Genomic DNA, 17,444 nt, shown 5'->3' with positions numbered 1-17,444 from the left:
GTGCTACCACACGTGTCTGCAAAAAAAAAAGAAGCTGTCCACACGGGATACAACTGCAGGCTTCTGCAGAGTGCTACATGACATGAAGACAAAAATGTGAGGCAAACATGTTCAGTTTCATAGATCTTAAGATGAATGATGCATAAATGAGATCAGCATTTTCAAAAACTGTGTATAAACTGAAAACATCTCTTCTTAAGAGGTGCGATTCTGTCTTGGACATGAAACCTTGCGTGAATTGTAGGTCTACAGCATTGATACTTATCTTCCATGTGTTATAAATAAAGTTGGTTTAATAAAAATGCATAGAGTGCAGTTAGGTTCTCTCAGCACTGGCAATGTCTTTTCTTAATACCTTATGAATTTTCCTACACATCTTTCTTTGACCTCATGACGTTTTCCTTCAAGGTCAAGAAAAAGTTGTTTGGAAACCACATTCTTTTTTTACTATTCAACTGCAGCGCAAGAGTAACTTGAACTTCCACCACTGTTATGGTGGAAAACAAGTTATACAAGCATATAGGCATTTACCACTGTTTCTATGTTTGGTGCATGGAAACAGTGGTAACAGCTGATATATTCAGACTATCAAATATAATCTTCCGACATAATTGGTGCATGCCACTGAACAGTATGTAGTGTACAGTATTGTACACTATATAGGATTGTTTAGGGCCTACAGCCCTACACTATTGTACTTGTGTATATGCAAACGATGTCATTGCAGGCAAACCTTGTCTCTCCCTGTCCACCACAGAGCAGCAGCAGCAGCTCTAACCACACTCTGTTGTCTTACAGCTTGCAGGAACAATTCAGTCAGTAGACTGTAGGCCATATTGAAATTAGCTTTGGTTATTTCCTTATACGTTACCGACAGAGATAAAGATCACACAAGCCTTTCAATAGTTTGCCTCACACTCAGAGCTCCACATGGCAAATTAATTTTGAGTTCTGAGATTCATGTTTGAAATTTTATAATTTGCCATGTATTTTTTTCTGTTCTTTTCTGATGGAAAAACCAGACGACAGGGGAATCAGAATAAAAGAAAGAAATGGGGGGAAAAGAAACCTCTGGCTTGCATGCTTGCTGCACCTACACTTCCGTGTTAGTGTTGCTATGGTTACCGGCGATGACTCTGTCGAAGTCCCTCCCTCCAGGTTCGCTCCGTCAGTGCTCAGTCAAATTCCTGCACTCTCGCAGTTGACACTTGAAAACAGTGAACTTCACATAAAGCGGATAAAGCCGAGACAGATTAAGTCAGTGGATTCCTCCAAGCTGAATTTCACTCCTACAGGTACGTAGCTAACTTTTGTTCCCCGCCGACGTTAGCGTGATGTTACAACTGCTGTCTTCTGGGTGTTTTAGGGAAGTCCTTTCTGCCTAACGTTAGCTTTGAGTTTGTGTAAAACGGTTTTTTTTTTTTTTTAGCACAATGTCAAGGAGCTTTATCTGCCACAGGAAGTTTGACAATACGATAAAAAGCGTGGCTATAGGGAAGGAAATGGACGTTTTGTCCTGTTACACGTGTTTTGTGAGACTGGAACCTGTGGTCCTCGTCTGACTATTTGTTTGCCTCATCACACGCCTTTCCCCTGCTGTTGATGTATTATTTTCATATTGCAAGCGTTGGTTGTTTTATTTTTTCAATGACACTTCTGTAGCAACAGTTGAGCAAGTTAAGGTGAAACTTGGCAGCTGTTTGCGTCTCTTCAAAGTGAGGTCTCTGGACATGACTGATAATTGTTGTCATATGTGACAGATGGCCGTGACCTCTCTCCAGGAAGTAGGGCAGATTTTCATTCGGCGACTTGACTTGTTATACCTGAAATACCTCCAGCATGTGAGACGGATGTGCAGCCAGGTATATATTAGGGTGAAACTTAATACCCTTCGTGCACCATCTCTCGAAAGATTTGTTGGGTGCATTGCAGCCCATGTAACGCCTGTGCTTTTTGACAGTAAGCGGCCAGGAGGATGACCCACTGAAGTTAGAAAGGTGGATTCAAGAGACAGATGTCACGGCAGCTCTGTCTCTCCAGTTTTTGAAAGAAAACAAGCAGCATGCTACAGCCTGTCACTGTTTCCTTATGAACAGTCCTGTCATTTGTTATCACAGAGCCAGTCTTCATCTGAGCAAATCTATGCACAATCTTTATTTTTTGGAAATAATAAATGCAGTATAGCTAAGTGAGTTACTACAGCTGGCTTTTCCTCAGTAGTTGTCTTATTTTTGTCAGGGACAGTAACCAAACTTATATTTGACCACAGATGGCACTGGGGGGAGTGAGAGATGGCAGACATATAATGAACATTATGTCATAGAAAGTTGAAAATGTTGTTGTCGCCTTTTTAAATCATTCTATTGTTGTCAAAAATGACTGAAGCAAGAGTGACTGTTGTCAAGCTGTTGTGGCCACAGCTACAGACCACAAACTAAATTTGTATTAGTCAGTGTCTGCTTTAGCACGTGAACCCAGGTAGACAAGAGAAACTCATCTCTGTTGAGCACATTGTACATCATTTGCGTGTAGCCTGTTGAATGTAGAGACTATCCAGAACCCTAATTTCACTGCTCCATTAATTTGCGTTGTTTTAAACACAGTTAAAGTTTCTGTTTGAACTTAGTTTGCTTAGGCAGTAAAAACTGCTGTAGCTTTAACAGCTGTTTCAGGTCAAACCCTGAAACAGATAAGGTAACTGTATGCAAAGCAGTGAGCTCCAATATTTAACCACAGATCTTAGGAAAATGAGGCATAGTTTTGTTTCAATACAATAATTGTTTTATTCCCAAGACTTATAGTTGACCACAGTTTAGTAAAGTTAGACCAAGTATGTAAATGGATGCTATCTTTACACTTCAGCGCAGACAGTTTAGTATTAAATTGTGTGCTAGGTGTAGTTTCTGGACAAAATGTTATTCTGTTGTAGTATCTGTATGGAAGCAAGTATCCTGGCAAACAGCGTCTGAGTGTTTTTCTAGTCTGATATCCTTCTTCTCTAATCTCCGGGCACTGGCCACCTGTCTCAACAAACCTAACCAAGTTTTAACAAAGGAGCCATAAACATTTGGTTTCCAGCCAGTGGAACAGTCTGTAAAGATTAGACAATATTATATGTTATCATGTGTTTAACACCACACTACTCTCTCCAAATAGCAGTAGTTCCCTTTCTTACACCCCCCCACCCCCCGCTTAAATTGGGCTGGTGACTTTACTCGTGAAGTTTGTCATGCTTGCAACAGTGACATATTCAGAAATAGCATTAATATTTCATGAAAACCACGCCACTTTGGAAAAAATGTTGAGACCAAGAAATGTTTACAGCAAACCAAATGTTTTAATAGAAACATTTAATACACATACAAATGTTTATTTCATTATTGAGGTTCAGTATAGCTTTGAAGAAATGAGAGATAAAAACAGTTAAATTGTTTATGAGCAAAAAATATAGATTATTCTGGTAGTAAAACTAGAGTTAGATGTGTGTGTGTGTGTGTGTGTGTGTGTGTGTGTGTGTGTGTGTGTGTGTGTGTGTGTGTGTGTGTGTGTGTGAGTTAGAGTGAGTGTTTGTGTGTGTAATGTGTCTGACCCTATATTTTCTTCTGGCCATCTACCTGCCTACGTGCATGTCACTTTTTTCCACTGTTTGTCTTATACCTGTCCCACATATCTACATTTGTGTGGGTCAACACATGTACACACACACACACACACACACACACACACACTGTCGGATGCTCTTGTTCATGAATCGACTGAGCCAACTCATGGTGCACAGCAGCCTCCGGAAGGCAGTCTTCCAAACCAGTGCACAAAGAACTGTAGTCTGCGTGAGACCCACCACTAAGTGACTTATATCAGTCAATATTTCCAGGCAGACAGGACCCCTCCTCTTCATACCACAACTTTATTTTCACTTTTGGGTTTACTTTTAATTTGTCAGATGACATTAGTCTCAGCAAGAGCTGTACCTGAAGTGAAGTAGAAGAGCAGCAGTTGTTACGCACAGCACACAGTAGGCCATGATTAATGTCGCATCTCTAGCTGTATTTAATAAGTGTGAAAGAGTGACAGACAGAGAGATTGAAAATTAATGAATGTACACAAGTGTAACAATAAGATTCTCTTAAGTTTGTTCTTTTAATGCATATGTGTGACTGTGTTTTTAAAGTGCTGGGGACAGTGGTGCTATGTCCTTTTTTCTATGTCGTTCTGGTTTATTAGGTTTAAATAGTCCTATTTGATGCAGTAGATACGTTTAGAATATTGTTATTAACTATATTCAAAGAGCAAGGTTGTAGTTATTTAAACTGGAGACTCTGCTCCTGTCTCTCTCCTAGGTTTCATCGACTAATTAAAGAGGTGGTTGTTAAAGAGGTGGTTGCTAAGAGATGGCAATCTGTGACATTGGTGAAAGCGTCTGATGTACAGCAGCCTGAAGCTCATCTTCTCCAGGATCTTTTTCTGCTGCGCCTCTCTCCGTACCTGGCTCATGTGAAGGGCACGGGGGAAACGCTCCTGTATCAACAGACTCACAAACACCATGGCAGCTTTTACTGCTCCTTGTGCCATCTCCAATACCACGACCACCAGGGTGGCCCCGACTGCATGGCAAAAGCAAGGAAGCAGCGAAGAGGAGGGGAAATACGAGAATGGGGTTGTGGGACAAAACACTATCCTGGAGAAAACCCACGAGTTCTTCCAGATGTGTGACATCGAGAACAAGGGCTTCATCACCCGCCGTGACATGCAGGTGAGGTTACTGATACGATGACATGTGTTGTGGACCCATTGAACTCTAATGTCTTAAAAATAGTGTGAGCACTGATATTTGTTGTATTCAAATAATTCCACTGAGAGAATTTTTTTAATTAGATTTTAGCATAGATTAATGAGTATGACATATTACCACAGAAAGTAATGGAAACACATTGTTACTAACTTTAATAACTTGTGGAGAAAGGTAAACAATAAAGTATCTGCACTGATGTTTAGCATCCACAGTGTTCAGGGCATTACGTACATGTTTTCTTACATTTTAGAGATAACCCATTCATCCAGAATGGGCAGAAAATGCAGGGGCGGTTTGTGCACTCATTAATGATTCTCAACATGACACAAATAGAGCATGTGCACCTTATTCAAAGCAGCATAATAGAAACAGAGACGCGGCGAGCCACGCGGCAGCTTTGTCACACAACTCCTCCACTCACATTATTGTGCAGATTCACTTGTGCTTTGGATATTCATCCCTGCCACAGCTAATCCTTTGATGAAGCACTTGTAGGCTTTCATTCTTGGGAGCATAAATACATAGAGTGGAAGCCTTTGATCGGGTGTTTATGATAATGGCTTGGAAATTAGACAGCGAGCAGGACAGTGGTCCACTCAACCGCTTGTATAGAAGAGCACAGACTGTACTTAAAAGCAGCACTTGATACTGTTGGTTATTTGTAATAGCGTTCCATATGTCAGCCAAACTTTGTAGATGATACTTAATGTTTGTTTTGACACTGGGATGACCACTGGAGTCCTCTTGGGGTTTGGGATCCTTTTACTAGTCTGTCTCTTCGTCTGCAGCTGATTGGTACAGTGTCCCAGGGTATATTAGTCCTGGCTGCTGGCTAATCTCTCTCTGCTCCTCTCCACAGGCACACCACGTTTTGGGTTTGGTTATGTTGTCTTAGTTTGATCCTTAAGTTTAGTTCTGCACTTTACAACACCAGCACTCACATACTCACTCATGCACAACACTCACTACTGATTTTACACTCACACTCTGAAGATTTAATTTGGCATCTTAATTTGGTTTAATAAAAATATTTTTATTAATTCAACCATGTGTCTCCCTTTCGTTGTGGCCACTTGAACCAGAGACATAACAAGACAGTATTTTTCGCTCACACAGTATTTCACTATCACAATATTTTTGCTGGGTTGTCACCACTTAAAGTACGTTTCACACCATGACCACCAACAGACAAGCTTTACAATTCTACTCTTTGCTGACATAAGGGATATGTTCTGCCCAGATAACGCATTTTACAAGAACCGCTGATAGTCTTACACTGATGCTGTCCTCTCACCGTCCCTCCCCTGGATTGTGTGGGTTGCCTCAGTCAACATTTGCAGCAGTGTAAACACAGCATAAAGACCAAGCTGCTTACAGAGGTGTGGCTGTGTTGGCTTTTCTTGTATATGGTCTAGCAGTTACTGTCATGGTCACATGTTTTTTTTGGGAGGGTCTCACATTGGATTACAATCTTACTTAAGTACTCTCTCTCACTCCTGACTCGTACTATCTCTATATCTATCTACTTTGAATCTTTTGTCATAGGGCTCACTTGAGCCAACATCTGTTCCATTGGAGCTGCCCAGTGGTTGAAGACAAGCTGCACTGGGAAGATCCCAGGTGTTAATGTGTTCAACTGTGTGAGTGTGAAGCTCTGTGTTGCTGAAGAAGATGCATGTGCATTAAACATCATTAAACAGTCTCTGGCTGAAATGAGAATTAGAAAGAGCTTATTTGGAGTATAACTCACATCCTGTGTTATTAGCACTAATTAACTCTGATTTAGACTGGCAAGGGTTAAAACAATGGGGGACTACTACCAATTGCTCTGTAGCAAATGATCGCCACTGCACAAATGACTGTCCTTATGAGTCTCAAGTAGCAGTTGTTATAGCTACAGTACAGTTAATGTTCTCGGGGCTTTGTTCTTGTCAACAGCAGCTGTGTTTTGTGTCCTGCTAAACAGAGGCTGAACGGCGAGCTCCCTCTCAGTGCAGAGGAGTTGGAGAACGTATTCGATACCCTTGATTCTGACGGCAATGGATACCTTACCCTCGATGAGTTTTCCTCAGGCTTTAGTACGTTTTTTGTTTGTTTCTACTTATAACCATGGTTCTAGAGTCATCAGTAAGTGAAGTCTGATGTTTCAATTGTGCACCCGTGCTTTTGATTTTTCTAGGCGAGTTTTTATTTGGCCAGAAGATTTCTGTAGAGGAAGGTATGGGGGACAAACCCCCCTGTAAGAGTACGTCAGAGGTCCTGTACCAGACCCAATGGGAGGAGAGCCGGGCAAGAGGAGACGAGGATGACGAGGAGAAACACTTCTGCATGTTAATGGAGAGCCTCGGAGCCAACAGTGTCTTTGAAGAGTGAGTACTGTGTGTGTGTGTGTGTGTGTGTGTGCGTGCGTGCGTGCGTGCGTGCGTGCGTGCGTGCGTGCGTGCGTGCGTGCGTGCGTGCGTGTGTGGTCGAAATTCTAGCCTTGTTAGGCCTACTTCATATCTTTGCACACTTTGTCAACATTTCCTTTAGTCCTACACAACATTTTAAGCCTGAGACTGTAATCAGCTGTGCAAACTGCACAAGAGTTTCCACTCTCAAACAAAGCTGTTCCTGCTCTCCCTCTGTGAGCAATGTACTTAAACTTTCAGACCTTTTCATAATATTGCATTTGAAACATAGAAATTTCAATTTAAATCTGAAGAAGCTTTTCCTCCAGAAAACAGTCACATTTAAAAAACCTTCAGAGACGTATCTAAATCATTGCTGTTAACCGTCTCTGCGTTGGTATTTCACACAGGTCATTAGTAACTCTAGTTGAGGTCTGTTTAGGTATTGCTTTGTTAGACTCAAAGATGTAAAGATATAATGATAAGATCTTATGAAATGCATGACTAGACTCACCTTTAACAAACAACTCCAACTCAATAAAAGTAAACAGTAGTAGAGGTGGATGCCAGATTTACACATCCTATTGGCTTCCGCCTACGTGGAGAGAGCCTGAGATGACATTTTACATCAGATCAGTTTGTGCAGCACTAACTGATTTTGATGCTTGCCAGACTTTAAGAATAAATATTTGGAACCTTTGAAAAGTATTTTTTGGATGTGTTTGATTTTCCTTACCTGTTTGATTACAGTTCACAGTCACATTACATTGTTTCATGTGGAGACACAATTACACCAATCACATGGTTGTGTATGTCACACAACTGATTTTAATGCAAATTTCACAACTGAAATCATTGTACATATCCAGTGTTTTGCTTTTGCTGTCTTATTGTTGTTACTGTATTATTGTATTGGTAGCAGATCTTTTTGCTGTGAAGATAAATGGATTTTTCAAGTGAAAAAACATAATCTGGTTCCTAAACTGCCTCTATGTTTGTGATTGTGTTGGATTGTTGCTGTGCTAGAATTTCCACTCGTGTCCTCACCTTATTATTTCTACTTTTATTCTAAAATAGGATAATCAATTCCCTAGTGAAACCTCCTGACAAAGACTGCAAATGTCATTAAAGAAATTGACTGCAGTGCTGCACTTAGTTACACCTGCTCCTTCATTCTATCTCATCAGTCCTGCTGAGGTGCGCAGTTTGTGGGCCCAGCTGCGCCGGGATGAACCGCACCTTTTATCCAATTTTGAGGACTTCTTGGCCAGAGTGACATCCCAGATCATAGAGGCCAACCAGGAGAAGAGGGAGATGGAGAGTGCTCTCAAAAGGTAGGGCGCGGCAATTAAACAGTGTGGAAGGTTCAGAGGTTATTAGAGGTTTAATAAATGAACTAAGATGGACTGTGAAGTAACATAATTTAAAGATGTTTTCATGCTTTCTGCTCTTGAATGATGGCCCTCATAGACCTGTTGTTTTAGGGCATATCAATGAGATTATTCACCTCTGTAAATGTAGAGGGTGACTTCAGTTGCTGCAGTTGTTTCACAAACATATATTATGTAAGGTAAATACAGTGCATAGCGTGTTATGACATCTGAATTTTATCCACACAGAAAAGCTGCAACACACGATGATGAGATCCAGCGCCTGTATGAAGAAATGGAGCAGCAAATAAAAAATGAAAAGGACAGGATTGTGCTGCAGGTACAAACTAGTTTTTTCTCTCTGTCATCAATTCTGTCAAATACTGGACATCCACTTCCTTCTCACCCCTTTGCTTTGTTCACATCTTCCCTCCCTCTTTTATCACTGGACTGAAGGACTATGAGCGGTTTCTGTCTCGGAGTCAAGACCTAGAGCTGCAGCTGTCCAGTAAAGAGAAAGAGCTGGAACAACTCTTCCAGAAACAGGGAAGGGTGAGTGAGATCTATCAAAATGATTTCCCCCTAAGTGCACTGCAGTATTCTCGGCCTTTACATGCACACTGTGTTACCTCACTACTAAAGTATGACTTAGTCCCACTCTACCATCAACACACCTATTGAAATGTCATTGGAACACAGTGATAAATATGCATGCCCGGTGCCCGGCTACTCAAGCACTTAACATGTCCAATAGAAAACATCAGTGAGAGGTGGAAGTATTTAGTGCTACTGAACATTAGCCAGTGGATAACTGGGTTTACTCCCTAGACTATGACCAAGCATACTAATTTAATGTAATTGATATGTACAGCAAAGTCCATCTATGAAAGATCAGCTGTATAGCAGCATTAACCATTAACACAGTTATTATTTTGAAACTTTCATCAAATACAGTTTAATCAATGCTTTTTCTGGAGCAGCAACAGCAGCTTGTGTTGATAGATTCTTATAGTTGTTAATAGTTTTTATCACAGTTTTGACACAGTGTTGCAGACTTGCAGTCGGGCTAATTAGTGAACTGAAATTAATTCTGGTCACGTCAACAAGGACTTTTCTTCTCTTCACAGCTCCTTAACGCCACTAATTAATATGTTAACTGTTTGCCAACCGTTTAATAAGTTTCCTGTTTGTGGAGAACAGTAGTCCATACTTTGGTGACTCCTAGTGATACACACAATTTACTCCAACCTCTGTGCTTGCACTTCTAGAAATGCATGGCTGTCAAGTGTACAGTGACCTCTTCGTCTCTTTTTTGTAACAGCTGGCACAGCTTTGAGAGCATTTAGTGTGGTGTGGCTCACTACTGATGTCCCCCAATGGACAAGTCAGCTGCTTGAAGTTATTGTGTCTTCATATCACGCAATGTTTTTCATCTTCACGCGTTCATCCTATGACTAGAGGCCGAAGAGGTCACTGTACACTTAACAGCCATGCATTTCTAGACATGAGAGCACAGAGGTTGGACTAAATTGTATGGATATGTACCACTTGGAGTCGCCTGAGTCAGACAACTCTATCTTCCTACGCACAGCTTTAAATTGATAAATATATTTCAAATGTTAAAGATTTTATTTATGTTGATGTGAACAGGGAGGCTTATCCAAAAATATTTAGGTATCTTATCTGTCTTTACTTTTCTTGTTTCCTTTTTGACAACGGGTCTGTTTCCAGCTGGAGCGTCAGTGTCAGGACCTTCACAGTGAACAACATGTGACCAAGGTGGAGAACGTGAAGCTGAAGCAGACAAATGACGAGTTAGCACAGGAGCTGGAGCACACCAGCCAAGAGCTGATCTTGGCCCAGGAGCAGCTGAGTCTGCTGCAGGAGCAGTCCACACGACTTCATGAGGAGAAGGAGATGTGAGTTTCACTGTAGCTAATCTTAGTTACTCAGGTTTCTTTATATCTTCAGCCCTGATTGCTTGGCCTCTCTGCTTTTTATTTCTTTCGCAATGGCCAGGATGCAATTACATGTTATCTCTAAAAACAAATAGAGAGGCAGCAAAACACTGCAATGTGTTCATACACAATTTATACTGTCAGTGAGCAAGAGCTGAACAGCTACTTTGAAATTTGCTTGTCCTGTAGTAATTGTATCAGCAGGCATTCACATATTTGGATGTTCCTGCTGTCATCAAGCTGTAAAACTATTGAGGTCATTTATGTGGTGATGCTGAGTTGTTGTAACCCACAAATTATTATTATTTTTTAAATCTCATTCTCATTATTCCTCAGAGGTTTATTCTCTTATACTCCACACAGGGAAATTTATAGAGTGACTGAGGGACTGCAGCGAGAGCGAGCAAGCCTCCTCAAACAGCTGGACTTATTGAGGTATGATCAGAAGAAAAATAGAGGAACAGCTTAGATAGTGTTATTGTCAAGTTTTTCTATTCCTTTTATATTGTTTATATGATGCGTTGGGAAGCTTACTTGAATATTTGAAAAGGTCTGTAAAGAAGTGTTGTGTTGTCAAATTTGAGTAATGTTAGTTTGTATCTGCAGCGGGGATGAGGAGGGTCATGCTAATCATCTTTCCCCAGTAATAGATATTACTGGTTTAGGTTCATTACTTTTGTGACATATATTATAATATGTAGATGTCACATCATTACAGTACTGATCAGACAAAATAATTTTACTCTAACACCTCAGTTGGTAACTCACTTCATATAAGTGCAGTAGTCACAGCGCAAAGCAGGACTGATTGGTTTCTGAGCTGAAAATCTTATTTATAAGGAAGATTTTTTGAGTGTTTAAGCTCCCTCTCAGAAATTATCTGCTTAAATATCAATTACAATGATTCCTACCTGGGAACTGCTCCTTCTGATCCTACTCTACAGCCTATTACACACTGACATGTCATGGTTAACCATGGACAGACATTTCCCTATGAATCTGAGGGAGAGCTGTATGTATCAGAGCCATTATGGCTAGAAAATTATACAACAGCAAACAGTGTAATAATGGCTTTTGCCAGATACACAATGCTGAAAATTGTGTACCGGTAATAGCTCAATAGTTAAAAGACTTCAAGGTTCTCACAGTGGTCTTCAGTATTTTTATTTCTTTGTTGTGTCCAGGGAAATGAACAAACATTTACGAGATGAAAGGGACATTTGCTATCAGGTATGTGCCATTTATTATAGCAAAATTTTTTCTTTGTAGTATTTACATTTCCCCTGTCTGTGCCTCATGTGCCCTCTTTTTAAAGATTAGAGGAATAGAAAAAATGTAAAGGAATAGCAGATTTGAATCTGAATCTCATTCCACAATATCAATAAAAACTTCATATTTAAATTTTGCAGAATCCAAAGAATTCAAAGAAAACACCATGTTTGAAGCAGAGGCCTTTAATCAGTGTTATGAAACTCACAAACACAAATGTCTTCAAAAGGTAAACGATCACATTCATTACTCTTCTCTTAAGACTGTGTCAAATGGAACACAAGTCACAGGATGTGCAGTGTATTCCTTTACTGGTTTCATCAAATGTGTTGGATCTGCTTTGTTTCCATGAGTGGTGTGGGCTGTAATGTTACTTTGTTTGTGCAGTGGGGATGAGGAGGCGCTGACCTTCAGCTCTGTGAGGCAGAACCTGGCCAATGAGTCATGTCAGCCATCTTGCCCAGTGGAGACAAGAGGGCACCTCCAGAGGATCATCTCCATTGAGGAGGACCACCTCCCACACTTGCTCCAGAATGACTGTCAGAACCAAACCCCTCTTCAGGAGTGTAGTGAAGGAGAGGAAGCCTCAGACAGTGAGGAGAATATCGACTTGGTGATGAGTGATATTTACCCGTGTGCATCTTCTGCCCAGAAGCAACAGTCAAAGGGAAATGTGGAGAAAAGGGAAACCCCCACATCACCACGGGGTCAGCCTGTTGGCAAGGAGACCAGCATAAATGTAAGCATGTGGGCATGGAGTGATATACTGCATGTAAGCCAAGCTAGACATAATGTTTCAATTCTGAGATCAACACTGAAATACTACAGCAACACATTTATTTTAAATCATTAAATGTTTTTCCTTTTGTTTATTGAAAAAAGCTTTTCCAAACCAGGCAGTATATACTGTACTGGGAGGAGACAGGTGTTACATTTCTCAGCGAGAGCTCATCATGTTGTGGCCTACCTCACACAAGTAACAACCAGCCACCTAATTGATTGTTTAAAGGGAATTCCTAAAACCTTCTTCCAATATCTCCTGCCATCATTCCTCTCTTTATTCAGGATGAAGGCGGTCCCTTGCCTCCTGACCGCCTCTTCAAGATCGTTCTGGTGGGGAACTCTAGTGTGGGAAAGACCTCCCTCCTTAGACGATTCTGTGACGACTGCTTCCACCCTGGCACTTCTGCCACTGTGGGTACGTACTTCACACTGCAAATGCACACATACGTACTCTGAGGTCAACCACAGACCTGTGTGTTTTTGATGCCTTTGCTCAGTTCCTGTGAGAAAAGCATGAAAACACGCAGCTCTTTGGTTGACCTCAGACTCTGTATGTGTTTGCCTACAATGCACTTTAATGTAACCGTTGGTTTTAAGACTGGAAATAAAGACAGAAAGAAAAAAGCCTTGAAACCTTCAGCATGGTAAAGTATTTTGTTTTGAGCACATATTCTCAGTTGGGCTTGTAAAGAATATAAATCTTCAAACTAAATTCTTTAAAACATACGACTCTTGTTGGATTTCATTTTGATGATGTTTGATTGCACAGCAATAAAACAAAAGTGCTACAAGATAAAGCACTTCAGTTAAGCCATTGAAATTATGTGTTGTGTAAATATTTTAAAAGTGTGATGAATACATCACATTATGTGTTAAGCTCTGGGTTTTTCTCAAGTACAAATTTCCAGTTCAGTTCAGATGATCTGAGCATTATTTTTCCAATATGAACATATTCATATTTAACATTTGTGAGGATTAGTTAATTGTGGTCATTGTGTACATTTCCAGTTTGTATACTTGTACATGTTTCTACAGTAATTTGTGCTGTAGAAATACTGTATATATAATGTTTGCTGTTGATTTTCTTGTCTGTACGTGCAGGTATAGACTACAGTGTAAAGACTATAACTGTGGACAACAGCCAGGTGGCACTGCAGATGTGGGACACAGCAGGACAGGAGAGGTGAGGTTTCAGCATATGAGATGAAGCCAAAGGGATCATCACTTTTGGAAAGAGTCTTTATTGTATTGTAACTCTAATTCTAATTCACTTCAACTGTCTGTTGTGGTATTTTGGCGAATTACTGTATGACACTACTTTCCTTCAAGAGTGTTCTTGTTAAATTCTTAAATGTTCCATAAAATCAAATAGTTTCCTTGTTTCTGCTAAAAGTTCAAAACACACACCCATGTTTTTGTTTTGTTAGTTTTTTTTTTATTTTCTTGTGCTGGGTCTTCAAACACACATGAGAAATTTTTTACAAGCTGAACAGCTGCAGTTAAAGCACAGAGGGAGTTTTCAGGGTTTTTAAATGTTCTAGTGAAAACATAACACTTCCCCTTTTGCCTGCTTCCTCCTCCTCCTGCAGATATCGAAGCATCACCAAACAATTCTTTCGCAAGGCTGACGGTGTGATCGTGATGTATGACATCACGGCCGAGCAGAGCTTCACAGCTGTCAGACAGTGGCTGACAAGTGTAAAGGTAACAGTCGCCACAGAAATACAGAACAGATGTTTTTGTTTTGCTCTGTGTCTCTGTGCAGTTATTTTGATTCCCTACAGTAGACTGAGAATAAGCTCTCCAAGAAACAGAGTAGGTGTGTGTTGAATATTTTTCACAGCATAATGATATAGACAATACATTCCGTTAACAGTGATGTGTCACTGCTGAGCAACAGGGAAACTGGACTACAGTTGTCCTTTATCCACAGTGGACTTACGCACTTAAGATAATTTTCTTTTGTTCTTTGTTCTTTCTGTGTCTTCCTTTGTAGGAGGGTGCAGGCGAGGACATTCCCATTATGCTTTTAGGAAACAAAACAGACAAGGAGATTGAGAGACAAGTTCAGAAAGGAGTGGGCGAAAGACTAGCCAAGGTCTGTGTGTATGTTTTACTCTGCTAAGCTCAAAGCTCTGTACAAATCAGTGTCATTTTCAGACCACAGTAAAAAAGCAGTGTTTCTTTTAGCTGTCATAAATGAAACACACAATCTCTGTTGAATAGAGAGTTTAATGTGGAAGCTACTCCGCTATGATTTTGAGGTTGTTTTATCTTCATCTTTTGTTGTTTTTTTATTCCTCTAGTCTCTGTTGGGCAGTGTAGTTTCTATGGAGACACTGTGAGCCAATATTGTCATATGAGAAATATTTTATTCTTTGTGCTCTTGCAGCTATTTGTACAGAATGTACTTAAATGTTTCTTGACAGGCCTGCACTCATCAGTGTGTAGTTAAAGTTGCTCGGACAATCAGCATATTTCACAGCGTACTGACAGCCATCATCACCATTTGTCTCTTTTTCAGGACTACCAAATGACTTTCTATGAGTGTAGTGCGTGCTCTGGACACAATGTGGTGGAGTCCATGATTTATTTAGCCAGGTGAGCATGTGACTGTGTGGTGTGTGAGTTTATGCAACAGGAAAACAAAGAAACAATAATTATGTTAGTCTAAATATGGAATAACTGTCTGCTTGAACAGCTTTTAAAGTGGGATTATTTCTGCACTGTAATAAGGCAATTCACAGAGAGCCAAATCTGTGCTGTGTTGGAGGCACAAAGGACCTTTTCTTGTAAGCTGGTTCTGTAAAGCACAACAGGAAACAGTGAAAATATCTGGCTTTGGTTTAATTGGTCTGAAGTGGAAACTCAAATTTTCATGTTATTATCTGTACCATATTGTTCCCCCTGTGTGTGCATATGTCACTGACTTTCTTTAATTATAGACATATTGACATAAATGTGCTGCACTGTGCTTCATTCTTTTTCATTAGAAAGCTGCGCCAGTGCCTAATTGAATCTATGTTACTGCTAGAACTGCCTGTAATCTGCTCTCACTGACATTTCTGCATGGAATAACCACACAGTACACTTGCAAATGACTTGACATCGTGGTTCTACAACATTTGCTACACAGCAACATGACAAATAACAGCAGGAAGTGCTGCAACTAATCCCACATTGGGAAAGAACGACCCTGCAGGGTTCATGCAGACCTGATAGAGCTTTTGCAGGTTGAAATGCAGTAGCAGTTGCTTTGTGGCTGAAAGCATCAGTTTCAAGAGCAAAGAAAGAACAAATGTCACAGGACATTTTGATGCACATTAGGATGTCTTGTCACAGCTGCTTCAGATGTCTCATTATGTTTCTCAGAATTCTGAAGGAACAAGAGGACCGAGAGAAGGAGAAGACTGTCCAGCTGGTCAGCAGCCCCCCAGAGAAGAAGAGATCCTGCTGCTAACAGCTAAACAGTAAACACACACACACACAGTAGCACTACCCTTTACTAAGATACACAATGTGATAGTGTGACCACATGTGTCAGTGAGGAAACATTATTTTGAATGTCAACTTTTCACCTACTCTTCAGTCTTGTAGCAGTCTTGTGTGGGTAAACCCCAACACCGCAATATATACTGTCATATGTCACACATGTTATTGCACTATTACAACAGTCTACTCAATATGATCTCCCAAGGTAGCAATTGCTGTTTAGGAATACCTTCAAATTTATACTTTATGAAGATGTAGTAAAATCATAATATAAAGAATAATAATAGTTCAAATGTTCCCTTTGAGGATTAGATGTAAAAATAACTGAACAAATTTGTCCCTTCTGAATCAAACTAAAACTGTAACTCTAGAATATTTATTTAGCTCCCAAAGCCATTTTACTGTATGTATTAATTGTAAATGTATTAATATTCATTCAGTGTTATGTGTAATTTTTTAGCTGTTTTGGTTCTTCAGTTTTTGTACACCTACACTTTATATGAAATGGACATTCACACCTGAACAACTGTAAAATGTAATGCATTATCAAATGACCTTGGAGTTAACACTGCCTTGGTGAAGCCTTTTGTGTTCAGTTTTTGTTCACATCATGTCAGAGAGGTGTTAATTTAGTTCTGTGGCTATTTCATTTCTGGTGGTTATGTGGCCCTGCTACTGGATCTGTATGCTGTGGATATTGTACAGGTGTCTCAGTTTCTTCACCTGCTGGACAAAAACACTAACTATCATGCAGAAGCAACGCACTTCCACTGTATAAACACAAACTATTGTAGAGTTAAAATGAAAATTATTAGCTTCAAATGTAGTGTTTCTTCCTGGGCTGTTATATCTAATAGCATTATGTTTTACAGGTGTTCATGGTATTCCGTCCACTCTGTAAATTGTACAGTGAGTGAGTTATAATTTTGTCTTGTTTTTGTTGTACAGAAGGTTGTTAGGCTGGGAAGTTGGCTCAGCTGTGTTGTAGTTTTAAAAGCTGGAAGACAATTCAGACCAAATGAAGTTGAGTGCACAAAATATTTATTTAATTTCATCTTAATCTGCGTCAGTGCCAAGTATTTTATGAAAGTAGTGTCACTGTTACATGTGAAGTACGTTGTGTTCTGTATGTGACAGGAAGGTTACAGATGTAGAGGTTTTGATAAAAAGTTCAGATTTTACTGTTTGATATTGCACTATAGTCACTAATAGTGCTTCACTACTGCCAGTGTCTTGCACATCACTTTAATGTAAATATAAAAATGTAATTAGCATAAAACAAATGAATAAAGATTTGTTTATGTGTGTATTATATGTAAAGCACCTGATGATTAATTCATTTGTGCCTGGTACAAAGAAAATAAAATAAGCTATAGAGCATCACCCAGTA

General features: G+C 39.9%; 1 protein-coding gene across 1 annotated transcript; it reads left to right on the top strand.

Annotated features, from left to right (window-relative positions):
- Window positions 1–1,132: 1,132 nt before the first annotated feature.
- cracr2aa (calcium release activated channel regulator 2Aa) lies at window positions 1,133–17,444 on the top strand. The gene is made up of 18 exons (XM_071505073.1): window positions 1,133–1,295; window positions 4,341–4,753; window positions 6,759–6,870; window positions 6,972–7,161; window positions 8,370–8,516; window positions 8,802–8,892; window positions 9,009–9,104; window positions 10,284–10,471; window positions 10,874–10,945; window positions 11,695–11,740; window positions 11,920–12,008; window positions 12,167–12,518; window positions 12,845–12,977; window positions 13,664–13,745; window positions 14,152–14,266; window positions 14,559–14,660; window positions 15,087–15,163; window positions 15,935–17,444. The coding sequence occupies exons 2-18, from the start codon at window positions 4,544–4,546 to the stop codon at window positions 16,020–16,022; spliced, it is 2,190 nt and encodes a 729-aa protein (XP_071361174.1). The 5' UTR covers window positions 1,133–1,295; window positions 4,341–4,543; the 3' UTR covers window positions 16,023–17,444.

This window comes from Trachinotus anak, unplaced genomic scaffold (genome assembly GCF_046630095.1).
Source record: "Trachinotus anak isolate AG129_WGS33_773 ecotype Australia unplaced genomic scaffold, CSIRO_AGI_Tana_v1 ptg000002l, whole genome shotgun sequence".
Taxonomy (NCBI): Eukaryota; Metazoa; Chordata; class Actinopteri; order Carangiformes; family Carangidae; genus Trachinotus; species Trachinotus anak.
The sequence above is the reverse complement of the archived record's forward strand: the minus strand, read 5'-3'. Positions and strand labels throughout refer to the sequence as shown.

Excerpts from the sequence above, each read along its gene's own strand:
- cracr2aa (XM_071505073.1), top strand. The coding sequence starts at position 4,544 with ATGGCAGCTTTTACTGCTCCTTGTGCCATCTCCAATACCACGACCACC. Across the intron at positions 10,472-10,873 it reads CTTCATGAGGAGAAGGAGAT|GGAAATTTATAGAGTGACTG; the intron begins GTGAGTTTCACT and ends TACTCCACACAG. Across the intron at positions 15,164-15,934 it reads TCCATGATTTATTTAGCCAG|AATTCTGAAGGAACAAGAGG; the intron begins GTGAGCATGTGA and ends TATGTTTCTCAG.